At 26.5% G+C, this 14,325-nt stretch overlaps 1 protein-coding gene across 6 annotated transcripts in view; it reads right to left on the bottom strand.

Annotated features, from left to right (window-relative positions):
• LOC132919215 (protein lap4-like) overlaps positions 1–14,274 on the bottom strand; it is a 31,682-nt gene extending 17,408 nt beyond the window's left edge. For 3 of the 6 annotated variants that reach the window (XR_009660603.1, XM_060980604.1, XM_060980605.1), the window contains exons 1-4: positions 13,438–14,274; positions 8,328–8,445; positions 720–798; positions 560–649 (exon numbers count right to left, since the gene is read on the bottom strand). Coding sequence is in view for 5 of the 6 variants with exons in the window: in XM_060980604.1 (XP_060836587.1) it covers positions 560–649; positions 720–798; positions 8,328–8,445; positions 13,438–13,599 (449 nt within the window). In the remaining variant the exon portion in view is untranslated. The remainder of the gene's footprint in view (positions 1–559; positions 650–719; positions 799–8,327; positions 8,446–13,437) is intronic. The other 3 variants (XM_060980606.1, XM_060980607.1, XM_060980608.1) reach the window with 2 other exon arrangements.
• Positions 14,275–14,325: the final 51 nt, after the last annotated feature.

Genomic DNA, 14,325 nt, shown 5'->3' with positions numbered 1-14,325 from the left:
AAAAAAATTCGAACCGAACTATCAAACATCTTTTACTGTTCGAAAATCGAACTTGAAAATATTTGTCGAACCTGACTTACTGACCACGATAGTTCAGAGACCAAATATTTGTACAATTCTTCAAAATTTATTTAAAAAAAATAAAAATTGATAATCTTTTTTAGAAATAATTAGACTATTGGCGATAGAAAGTTATAAACTGTAACAGGCACCTTATGTATCATTTATAATAATAACGATAAAAAATATTGAGTTCGAGTTCGAGTTCGACTTAAAATGATTCTAGGTTCGTTTCGGTTCGGTTCGGTAGAAAATATGAAGGTTCGGTTCGGTTCGAGTTCGAAAAAATAATTTAAAGTTCGGTTCAAGTTCGGTTCGATTTAAAAAATCAGAGTTCGACCCATCACTATTAAAAACTCATTAATGAATTAAATGACAATTAAAATTGAAGTTATATATGTTAGTAGAATGTAAAATACACGATATTTATATTAATAACAAAATGGCTTGTTAAGTGCTCATAATTTGTCCCACAATGATAATGAAACAAACAACTTACAGCCCAAAATCTGCAGGTAGATTACTTAATGACATATCATTAAGTCCTAATGTAGTGAGATTATGCAGTTGTGAGAATCCAGATGGTAATCTAAAACAATAAAAAAATAAGAACAATAATAAATTAATAGGATATTATCGTAATTACTTATTACACTTACTTAGGAATAGGATTACTACTAAAGTCTGCAACTTGCAGTAATCTTAGACTTCTAATTTCATCTGGTATATCAGGTATGTCTAAAAAAAATATTGGAATATCAATAATTAATAAGTGCAATTTGCTTTATATACTACTATACATTGGTATATATTCTTTAAGATAATATTATACAATATTTTAGTGTTATACTATAAATATTTGATTGTAATTATTTGTATCTTAAAATTAAATTTTACCCTTTCAATAATGAATAGGCAATATATTCTTTAAAAAAACTCTAAAATTTAGAATGAATGTGTTTATTAAATAAAATATTGAAAGTTATAAAGTAAGTAAAAAGCATTTTTGTCAAAATATTTTGGAAAGCTTTAACACTTCAAGGTTAAGATTATAAATAATTTTAGGCAAACTATTATTTATCAATTAGTACTAAATTTTTAATAGTGAAATTCAAAAGTATTATTTATATGAAATAAGTAAGTTACCTGCATTAAAAAAGTTAAGTTTCTTAATAAGAATAAATTTATATTATAATATTAAAAGATACTTGACAATATCAACGTAAACATAAAATATGATTTTTTTAATTACAATTATTATTTATTGATAAAATAGTTTTTGTTAATTATGATATTATAATGATTAAATATTTCCTAACAATATTTGATAGAAACGGGTAGGTAAAGGATAAATTAAGGAACTGGCATGGAAAAGAACCATGCAACTAGAACTATTGTTACTGTGCAGCTGTGTAGGTGTACAAAAAAATATTATTTATTTAAAAAACTCATTTACAGTAGGTGCCAAAGGAAGGTAATGAAACAGCCAATTTTCAAAGTTAAATGATTAATTAGGTACCTATCAAATGGATAAAAATCATTTATTAATACATTTAAAAAAATACATTAGTTGTACTAAAAAAATACTTCCTCAACACTGAACACTGTCCAGTTTTAAACAACATACGTTTTTCTTACATATTTTCTATTATACGATGTACAATTTCCAAGGGTACACTAACATTTTCTTCATAAACTTTTTTTTTTAACTGATTAATATTTCAATGTTTATAGGTGTATAATTTACTTAAGAAATAACCCCATAATAAATTCATAATAAATCGCATAATGTGTACAAACTGAATAACGTTAAACGGAGCCGTGCGTGGAGGGGGGACTGGGAGGCCTAGGACGAAATTATTTATTTAAAGATATTTTATTATAATTTAAAAACCATTATTAGTAGTAACTTAAAAATTTTACGTATATTAAATGATTATGAATTTCTCTACATGCAATATTAGTTATTACATATTTATATTATGAACTATTTTTACTATTTTATTACGATATTATATAGATGATACCACATTTTTAGTTATATATAAGTTAATATAATAAGATATGAAATATAAAATATATATTATTATAATAATTAAATACTAATAATATAATAAATGCGATATTTTCTTTATTTTTATTTTTTATTAAACTACCGTAATACTAAAAGTAAAATAAATTACTTAAATATAGCTGTATCAAAACCATAGGATGACAGAACGTCTCTGCTAAGAATCGTATTAGTATGTAACGACATATCACTGAATTTAAATTTAATAACACACCCGTAATAGTGACCCACTCGACACCTAATGTACAGCAAAGCGGTAACCGCTTGCCTACCTTTTTTTCTTGATCATGTACGAGATTTTTTTTCTAGTAATTATTTACTTTGGTAGTCTATCCACGATATATATAGACAATCGTACAATGACGAGGATTAAAGTTACATTTTCGGTAACACCACAGATTGATGTGATAAAACACAATTTTAGACACAAATGTCTAACTATTTTTAAAACTATTAAAATACTATTGCAACTGATTTGATGATTATTATTAAATTAAATGCGTACTTGTCAGTGTTTTTAATTTCGACCTCTGGGGGTTGAATGATACAGAAATAAATATATATTAGTAATAATAATAAATAATATATACAAATGGGTTATAAATAAACATAATATACTTATTAAGAATTGAAAATTTTATAATTTATAATATTCATTTAAAAATCCATTAATGGATTTCACTTTTATTATATATTTTTTTTTATCAGAAAATTAAATTCTTTAGATCCTTTAACTACCATAAGGTTTGTTTAAAACAAACACTCTTATTATAATTATACTTTTAAAATAAAATGATAAATCAAAGCTATTTAAACACCATAGTTCTATAAATATATTTAAAGATTAAACCATATGGAGCCTGCCAGAGTCTAGTTAACATAAATAAATAATACAATTTCGAACATGGACGAACAGGATGGCACAAAAATGTCATCTGATGCCAAACAATAATATGATTTTATTTTATACTTTTATTTGCCAACAACCTTATTATTATACAGGTAAAGCAAGGTGATTGACCCTTAAGTTGGAGCCTACTGTACAGTACACATAATAACTAAAACCAGTTTACAGTCACTGACAAGGATGAGTGAAGTATGCTGCTGGATAAATACCGCTGGTCTACTTGAATTACTAATCAAATGAATAGTGTATCTCTGGGCCTGAAGACATCAGATAGATCGATTGTTATTATTCTTAAGATCTACTTACGATCCAGTTTTTGAATAGAACGTTAAAAATAAAATGAACAATAATTATTATTTTATTATAGAATCATATAAGATTAATAATAATAAGAAAAAGAATATTATATATATATTTTAATTATAAGAACTAATTGTATTCAGTAAAAAAAAAAAAAAAAAAAAAAATAATAATAATAATAATTTTATTCTTTTAAAAAACGTATTTAATAGAAAACAATTTATTATGTTTGAGCACTTGGCGTTAACAAATAAATTATTTTTGAAATATGATTTTTATTGTTGTCATAATAACATTCAGTGCATACATTAATCATCTAAAAATGTGTAAATATTTGTTGAAGTTTTGAATGTTTATTAATTACTTTTTTTAAATGTTATGTACAAATCCTTAGTGAAAAGTAATAAGTATAATTTATTATCAAGTTTTTGGAAGATGAAATTATGATAGATAACTAATAACATTGATATTATTTGATAGTTAAATAACCGATAATTCCCTATTCATTTTCTGAAAATAAAGTAGATTAAAATCTAAATATGTCATATTTTTATGTTACGAAAATAATGGTTTTAACATAATATTCAACAATCGAATATGATATATGGATGGATAGATGATTCATTCAAATGCAGTCTGCAGAATGGTGTATGACTAATTTATAAGAAATAATAAATAGTAACAAAACAAAAATTGAATAACCAAAATCAATTTTATAACCGATCTCAATAAATTACACCATAAGAGTTCCCGCAAAATCATTTAAAAAAAGTATATTAAGTACTTTATTGTGAATTTTAATATGTTCTCAGAATTTGCATCACTAGTTTGATTGGTTCGTCAGAAAAATAAATTATGGAATACGGATTCAACATATTATTTAATACCCATATTATAATAATACATTATGTAAATAAAATATGTACTCTATGTATGACACTAATTAATAACGGTCGTGTATATACACTATTCGTTTATCCTTACGCAAAGGACGACACGATGTGCCGCGGCGTACCTTGACGGCACCCCGCCCACAGGTTTTGTTATTCTGGGGAAACGTGTTTCGTCGGACCGGAAATGACGGGTGCTCGCGAATATAATACATATTATGAGTAGTTCCGCTGGAATTTTCTCGCATTGCTAACTACTAAATAGTAAAATATATTTGTATTAATTTATTTCGTGGACGATGATATACGAAAATTAAACGGTACACAACGGATATGGAGAAAAAAGTCGGCGAAGACCGCGTTTTCCTCGGACTGACGACAGAAAATACCACGGTTACCATCTCACAAGTACGACCCTTACACAATGTTGACCGAGGTCAACAAATTTTTACCATAGTCTAGGCCAGAGATTCCTAACCTGCAGGGTGTCGCGAAATTATTTGAAATATATTTTTAGTCTATAGGCCATAGGGTATAGGGAGCCTCCGAATTTTTAGAAAATTACTAAGTGTGCCATGAATCAAAAAAGTTGGTAATCTCTGGTCCAGGCAATCGCCGATAAAGTTTACGTTATTCACAAGCGAGTAGCCGACATATTTTCTGTTGGTTTGTTATAATGGAATACTACGGTGGCCGTTGACTGATTTTCCGCACAGCTGTCAGATTTATAATTATAAATCTTTTCCGAGATGCCATAATTAATTATTGTGCAGTGCGAGGACACGCAGACAAATCAAGTTATAATACTTATAATATATTATATTTATGTAGTTAATATTTCTAACGATGGAACTACTAATTAAAATATTGATAGAGGATCCAAGACGGTGTTAGGTATGCAATTTTGTTTAGTTATTATTAATTTAAAAAAAAAATTAAAGCACCACTTCCCTAAAATTTGAGTTAAGCAGTTGATTAAGGGTATGATGTGTAACATCATCTGAGAAACAAAATTTATAATCTATAAAGTAGAGAAGTGAAACAAATGTTCGGTGGAAATCAAATTCTAATAACTTTTTTTTTTTTTTTTTTTTCTTTATTAATATATATACAATCTGTACACAAGGCACAATAAGAATATAGGCTATAATATTACAGGAGGAAAATCTTGAGTGAAGAAGCCACCCACTGATGACACTTCGTCATATTCTAATAACTAAATTAATTATTTAATTTTAAATTTGAATGTATTAGGAACTTTGATTTTTATTTTATAGATCTCTTCAAAAGCATTTTTATGAACGATTTCGTATGTTATAATATTCCCTACTTAATACCAAGGGATCTAGGTAAATTTGTATTTTGATGTGTATTGAGGATTCAGTTTTTCCTATAAAAAAATCGCGGTCATCCGTTAACCAAAATCAGTTATCAGAAAGAAAAGATAACCTAAGACTTTTGTCATTAATTTGGTAGTCATTAAGAATGTTTATAACAAGTGTCCTCTAAATAAGACATGTGTAAATAGATTCGTTGCGGTGAATCTTATACAATGATGAATGTTATATACCTAGAAATTATGGTACATACAGTCTCTTATAATATGATATTGATATTGTTCCATGGAATCAAAGTCGATAGTGTAGAGAATGGGTCCAATAAAATGTGGTATACTTATAATAAATGTAACTAAGATCATGACTGTCGTTCAATTTTTTAGATAAGTGATTGGAAATTTACTATCGCTGCTAACTACAATACTACATAGCAAATAGACTGAGTAGGCACTTTTAGACTGGTTTCGGGGGTTTAAAGTTTACAGTCTGTAATATTGTACACTTTTAAAAAATGTACAATTATTTAATAAATAGTAGAAAATTAAGTGTTGGATACAAACTAACTATATTATACTATTTTTTCAAACATGTTTCCCAACCATTAATAATTGAAAAATGGGGTGCGGTAAATTAATGTTCTTTTTTTTTTATATTAAATAACAAATTATTTAGAGTAGGAATAGTAGCGTACTTTATATTTATGTGATTATTCTAGTAAAGGTGGAAGGTACGCATTACTAATAGTACATTGTCATATCAATATATCACTATGGAATAGTCCCAAGTAACGCGAGTGTGTACGTAAATAGTTTCTACATTATGATATGAATTGGCATGTAATATACTGTCGACACAATTTTGATGTGTAGACAATATTTGTCGTTCTATTGTTTTCTTACTCATTATTATAATTATATTATAATATGTATAGATACACTTGTATTATAATAATTTGTACTATATGTACTAACTAGTAACTATTGGTCGGTAACCCGTGTCTAGTTTCAACTTGCTGTAATTCGAAATGTATAATTTTGAATACGCAAGAATACTGTTGAATATGTCAGAAAGTAATTAAAACCAAAATGTTTAATCTGAATAGCCATTTTTATTTTGATAATATATACGAGTTTATGGTTTATTTATTTAATTTTGCCAGTTACTTATGACAACAATTTATTATACAACAGTCTGCAGTCAACAATATCAAAATGTTGTTTTAACGATCACGTTTTAAAATAAAATGTACAACAAATAATTATTATTTATTTATATATTATATATATATATATAATATCTTATATAGATGCAAAAAACATAATTAAGTGAATTTACAGTTTAGTTTACAAAATATACAAGGGCAAATGACCTGAAGCACTACATGTTTTAACCAGGACCTAAACGTATTATTTGATGACATGCCTATAGGATAGTAGGATGTATGCATGGATTCACATGAGAACGGTGGGAGGAAACATTCTAATCGTTTACATACACATGAATGAAGTGAAGTAAAAACATTCAATGTACATTTCTGCATTGCATTTTATTATTATATTAGAACTGCATTTAATATTGTGAAAATACTTTGACCTCATTTCATTTTTGATATTAAATAACTCTCAAAATACACAATATTAAATAATAATTCACAAGTTAGTTGTTATTTTATGGTTATACAGAAAATCATTTATTTTATTCTGCCTGACAAAAATCTTGTCTGCCCACACTTACATAGATGTGAGCTGTGACAATTCTCTAAAATTTTAATTGATGTATTTGAATATTTTAAATATTAATTAAAATAACACAAACATTTCTGTTTGTATGTGGATTCATTAAATTTAAACTTGACTAGTCACATTATAAAAGTACAAAATTAAATTCTGGTTATGTCATGCGAGACAAAAACAAAATATAACACGACTAACCTAAACTATTGGTAGGTATTATGAACTATCATAAAAATTACTGTTAAATTTAAAACAAAAATGATCAATGTATGGAATAGTGGGTTTTAAAATAAAAATACAATATAGATACAAATGTTAATGTTGAAATATAAATAATTACTTTTAATTATATATGAATGACAATACTATGTTAATTTTATGAATATTAAATACATAAGTATTTACACCTACCAATTAATTTTGTATTACAATTTACGATGAAATATTTGTATTTATAAATAATGAAAACTATATAGTAGGTAAATAAAAAAATTATATAATTAAATATTTTATTTCTTATCTTGGTATACCATCTGGCACATTTTTATTAGGCAGTTAAATATATTTAAATTACTATTATTGCTTGTATTAACAGTTCATTAAAATTTATAAAATCAGAACAGCGCATAAATAAGAATTGCTCACCACTGCATATCTCATAAAAAGAGAATATAATTAGCTCAAATAATTTTAGCTTAAATTTCCTTAGAAGTGATAAATAATAATTATATGATTGCTCATAATCATTATTAAATACCATTAAACAAAAAATAACAATATTTACTAATTAGTATTTACAAGTGAATAATTTTACAAACTAATAAAAATTACTAAAGAATTGAAGAGTTAAAATTAAGTTTATAATCAAACATTGTTTCAAGTTTAGTTAATATACTTAGTCAGAATACTAAGTAATAATTTGTAATAATTATGTTTTATTTTAAACGATATTAAATTTTAATTGAACTTAAACTAATTGTTTCTAAATATGTAGTCAAATATAATCTAAAATAAAAATATTATAATTACCATTTCTTGAAACATCTAATTCCACCAAATTTTCAAAATATTGTATTTCTGGTGGTAAACGGTGTATTTCATTGTCACTTAGCCCAAGCTTCCGTAACCTTTGAAGTCTAAAGAAGTTCTGTAAAACGAAAATAATTAGTAAATAATTAGTAATTATTAAGTATAATGGGTACATCAATATTATACTTAATTGTTATTAAATATTAGAAAATACAGTGAAACTAGCTTAAAATCATTTTTAGACTTATAAACAAGTATTAAATACTGATTAATCCAAACGTTATATTGATCAACCGATAATTTAGTTGAATTTATGATATTTCATAGTTAGTATTTGGTTAAAAAGCTTAATAAGAAATATAATAATGAATAATAATAAATCTATATGGTTAGTACCTTTGTGTAAATGTTGATAAAATAATTGTTAGGTATATTTTTAATGGTGTCAATAATAATTTGTGTATAATGTAAACTAGTGATAATATTTAATTATTAATATACATATTCAAAATCTAAGTAAAAATAAATTATGTTAGTCAAAGTAAGGTCATTAAATGACACATGAGTTATCTATGGAGAATGATGTAATTTTGTTAACGGCCTTGGCGTTAACACTGGACAGGTTACATTATATCTACATCTTTAATATTAAGTCTTTATTGTTATCAAATGCACATAATACCATATTTAAGCACATAGAAAAAAGAACTAATTTCTGCATAATTTATCATTTAAAAAATAAATTGGAGTATTGTATAAGATTTAGGAAAACTGTTAAATTTTTTTATTACTGCTATTATTGTTATAATTCTTTTTAAGTTATTTTTAGTTTTTAGTACCATAACTAATTTATAGGAAACCTTAATATACAAACACTATATTATTTTGAAGGGCTTGTAATAAAAGCTAAAATAATAAATGTCAAACATATATAATAAATAATCATTTGAACAACCAAATTTTTATAAATAATACTTTAACACTACAATATATAATTTTTCTTTTAAAATAATTTAAAATATATATTTAGGTACTATTATAAAAACATAAATATTAAATTCATATAACATAACTCAGTGGTTCTCAATCTTTTTAAAACTACAACCCACATGGTGTCACTTTTACAGAATTAATAAGTAGTTCTAAAAAATCAAAATTATGTATTAATAATGATGAGGCGTATGCAAAGTGTGTGCTTGTTTTTTTTTTTTTTTTTTGCTGTGGCTGATAACAGCACCTTATAATTTATAAAGTTTATGTTTATACAGTATAAGGTAACATTTATATCTTAAAATAAACATAATTTAACACAATTTTCAAGACCCACCAGTTAGAGAAACACTAACATAAAATTATATGAACTAAAAAGGTATTGGTTTTATAATAATAGTAATATTTTTAATAGATAAATATTTCAAATACTACAAATAAATGTAATTTGAACATTCAAGTTAAAATTTTTCCGATTAATAATATTAGTAAAGCAATAAAAATATAAATTATAAAGCATTTATCATTTTCTTATGATAATTAGATGAAATCATTCTATTTAAAATATTAAAAAAACATTTTAAGTAATATATAGGTCAGTGGTTTTCAAACTTTTTTTATACACGGCACACCGTAAACTTCAAAAAATTTTCACGGCACACTGACCTTTTTTTTAGATGAACAAAATTGTTTATAATTATATATACATTTAATAAGAAATATGTGATTGATGGGCTAACAAATATTTTTAATTCTTGGACGAATAGTTGACACATACCCGCATTTTCTTATATCACAATTCAGTGCAATCGATAATTTATGGAAAAACCGCGGCACACTTAGTGCATACTCGCGGCACACCAGTGTGCCGCGGCACCCAGTTTGAAAACCACTGATATAGGTATTAGGTACATATTATTTTTACAGATCAAATAATAATACTAGACCTTTTTATTTAAAAAAAAAAATATACTTATTGAAAGGGGAAATTGCATACATGCCATTTAGAAGTTGTAAGATATATTTTTGTGATAATATCCAATCCATTTATTTTATTTCTTAAAAGACACAAGTACCCTCTAATTATTCACTATACCTAGCTTAGAATTACCGGAACAACATTAGTCATTTGTAAATAATTACTAACTAATGTTAAACAAATATTTTATTAGAACTGTCACTATAAATCATAGGTACTGTATTTAATTATATCGTAAAAGACTAAGAACTTAGAACATGTACAATGACTTTTTTTTTTAGTTCAGATTTTACATAAGATAATGTTACATTCAAAAAAAATATTTTTTTTGAAACTAGATATGTGTTATTTATTTGTAAATATTAGTAGGGTGAAATGTATACATAAATAAAATTATACATTAATTAAAACTTATGTAAAACTTGCTAGTTTCTGATTTTTTTTTTTGTTTGTTTAAGAGCATAATGTTTATGAGTTCAATAAAATTTAACTAATATTATCTTTAAATACTTTGACAACTTAATATGTTTAAATTTAATTGCCTAAAGGCTAAAGTGGTAAACGTATCAAAAGGTTAACAAAAAAAATGCAATAATTAAACATTTTATAGTTGACATAGGTGCTTACAACAAACTACAGACTATTAGGTAGTAGATAATTAATTGTATATAACACAAAACAATATATTAAGAAGGTCAATACAATGATTAGTGGTTATAACTTAGGTATAAGTCTAGGCCAAAACAGTATATTTAAAAATTAGGTACACTAATGTTTTTCCACCCACCAGTTGCCATGGTAACCAATACAATAGTAACTATGGTATTAACTGTTGTTTATATTATTAATTTTCCTCAGGTTATCATTTCACTTTTTAATAATTTTTGTTTTTTGTATTATTTATTGTTGTTGTTTTTGCTTCTCATAACTTGCCCTTAATTTAAACTTTCTTCCCCACCACTAAACCTAAAATTTAATTTGCTTCCATGGTTACAAATCGTATTTAGTGAATTGTAGACATAAAATTTCCCTAAAGATAGTATATTATAATGAATAGAGAATAAAAAAAGTAACAATAGTAGTTATAACAATATTAAAATTCACGACAGGCAGTTATAATTTGTTCTGTAAAAATCTAAAAAATATATTTTTTGTACAAATCTTGTTATTGATTTCTTTAATACTTTTGAATAGGTATGTATGGTTAACGTAGGTAATTATCTGGATAAATATTAAATTTGATAAAAAAAAAACCAACCTAGTATATAACATGGTACTATAATATTGAGTAGACAATATTAGAATAAGAAAGAAGTTAAAATACTTATCAAATATTCAGAGCTAGGTATACAATACACATTATATATTATAGGATATAGAAATACGAAGGTACAATAATATAATTATTAAACCCCATTGTTGATAAGGTTTATATTTATACATAGTGTCTATATAAACAAACATCCAAATATATATACTAAAGAAATAGGTAATCATTTATGATACTAAATTGTTGATGAATGTGACAAAAAATATGAATTTAAATAAACTATATTAAATATATAAATGTATATAAATGTACACATTATTTTAAAATTAATGGGTTGATCTTATAATTCACTAAAGGTATAAAGCATTTTTGATTTTCTCCAAAATAGATTCCGTAGTAACATTGAAATAATACTTATGCATTTTAGTTGTGCATTGTAAGTACCAGAAGGAAAATATTGGGAAAAATTACTTCATCATCATAATTTATAGATACCTAACTAGTAACACTAGTATTGGCAGTAATTGTGTCAATGTCAATGGCATATGTTAAATTTTTTTCCTGAGTGTGCATGATGATGATGATGAATTGAATATAAAACATTAATAACACCTTGTAGTTTTGTTCCAAATCAAACATATTTATTATCAAGGTCACAAGTGCAAAAAGTGCAACAAAACGATAACAATATTTTATTTACATAATACACTGAACCATAAAACAGAATATATGTCTTTAGATTTTCAAATTTTTTAAGGAATTTTCTAATATTTAATAAAATTATTAATTAGGTATGAATTTTAATAACCATAGATACAACTCTGGATTGTATAATAAGTATGTTTAAAATAAAAACATACAATTTAAAAAATATATAATTTAAATTTTAGTAAAATATATGATATAGGACAAGTGCAAAAACAAAAATAAGATACTTGCTTAACTATAGAGAAATAATCTTAATAATATAGGTAGGGATATATTATTATGTTCTAATACATGTATTTTAAATTAAAAATAGAATAATAAACAAAAATGACGTATTCTACAAAGACACATGGTAAAACACGGACCAATACACTAACAAAAATGTCCATTAATTTGTTTATTTTACAATATGATACATTGATGTAGGTATAAAAGTTATGAAGCCATGTGTTGTTTCAATTGTATATGTAATACTTTTAATATTATAAATGAATATGAATGGGTAGGTAGGAAGTATTTCTATTAAACTTTAAAAAAGAATTTGAATGCAATATACATAAATTCTAAAGATGTTTGGTCATCATTACTATTAGGTACATCTATTAGTTTTTGTTTAAATAACAATAGACATTTTTAGAAAATATTTTTAGATACAATAAGAACAAATAGGCACTATTGAAAATAATTTTATGCCTACCTTGTTCTAAAAAGTTATATATTTTTTTAAAGGTAAATGACTAGTAAAACAGGTTGTGTATCAATTGATATTGTTAACTCAATTGTTAAGTTACACCTAATTGTTTAATAATTACATTAGGTATGTAAGGTACTTATCAGTTTTTTTTTTAAATATTTGTAGAATTACAGAAACTAATAGTCAAATATTTAACAGCCGAGAACTGGTATTTATAAAAGACAGACACAATAATGAACATGCCTGCAGGATAGAATACAACTGTCAATCCATTAGTAAAAATAATTTTGGCTGGTTGCTGGCTGACTTTTTTTGCGAGCTACTTTAAAAAAAACCAACTAAAGACACCGATTTATTAGTGGATACCAATTTACTATTCTCGGCGTGAACCTGTGCTCATGACAGCCGACCAAATTTGGACGGCAGGGGGTAATTGAGTACAGAAACTGATTATCCATATTTCACTTACTTTAGGCAGTTCACGGAGGTGATTGGCGTCCAACAGCAGCTCCTCCAGGCTTCTGGCATATCGGAGTATCTCTTCAGGTACCGAATTCAACGAGCTGTGCCGCTTGTCCACACACTCCACCTGCCTGTTGCAGCCCTTGAATATCGGTATGCAACGGAACATGACACCGGTCAGTCGGCAGGTGACATGTTTATGAATATATTATGGTTAACTTGGTACGGGTGGCTAGGCCCGCAACGATCAGTAATCAACGGAGATCGATAGTCGGTGGACGACTTCTGGACGATCAGCGAGTATCCATCAAAAAGGAGACGAACAATAACAAGGCACCTAGTTAGAACAGTTTATTCACACGTCGCCGGGTACACGATCGTTATAATATCGTCATCGTGTCAGATGAACAACAGTAATAATATCGGCGGCGTGAACACAAGCGAATTAGAATAAAAACCGTTTGCGTGGGCGACGACGCCTTCACGGCAATGGAAATCTTGCGATGGTGGGAGGGAAACGGATACGCGTGTCTTCGGTACAACAACAATCGCGAGTTGAATATAATAGTTATTACCGTCGGGAATGATTGAACGTCAGACAAACGCAGGGCCAACGGTACAGCACTACTGACTAGAGTATAGACAGTGACTAGTGAGCCGCCCAGTTGAGGACGTGTGCGGTGTACGACGTGCTCAGTGCTGCTCTACCACCACCACTAACATCAGTCGACAGTCGACATTACCACTACCACCGGTCGTTGTGGATGGCGTGCCGTCGATGACGACGACGTAATCTCCCGATCCGCATTCCACAACATTCCGGAACGTGTACACGAATGTTATATATTATTATTATTATTATTATTATTATTATTACTATAATATATTTACTACA

The sequence above is a fragment of the Rhopalosiphum padi genome, chromosome 2 (genome assembly GCF_020882245.1).
Source record: "Rhopalosiphum padi isolate XX-2018 chromosome 2, ASM2088224v1, whole genome shotgun sequence".
In the NCBI taxonomy this organism is placed as follows: Eukaryota; Metazoa; Arthropoda; class Insecta; order Hemiptera; family Aphididae; genus Rhopalosiphum; species Rhopalosiphum padi.
This window is presented reverse-complemented; position numbering and strand designations above follow the sequence as displayed.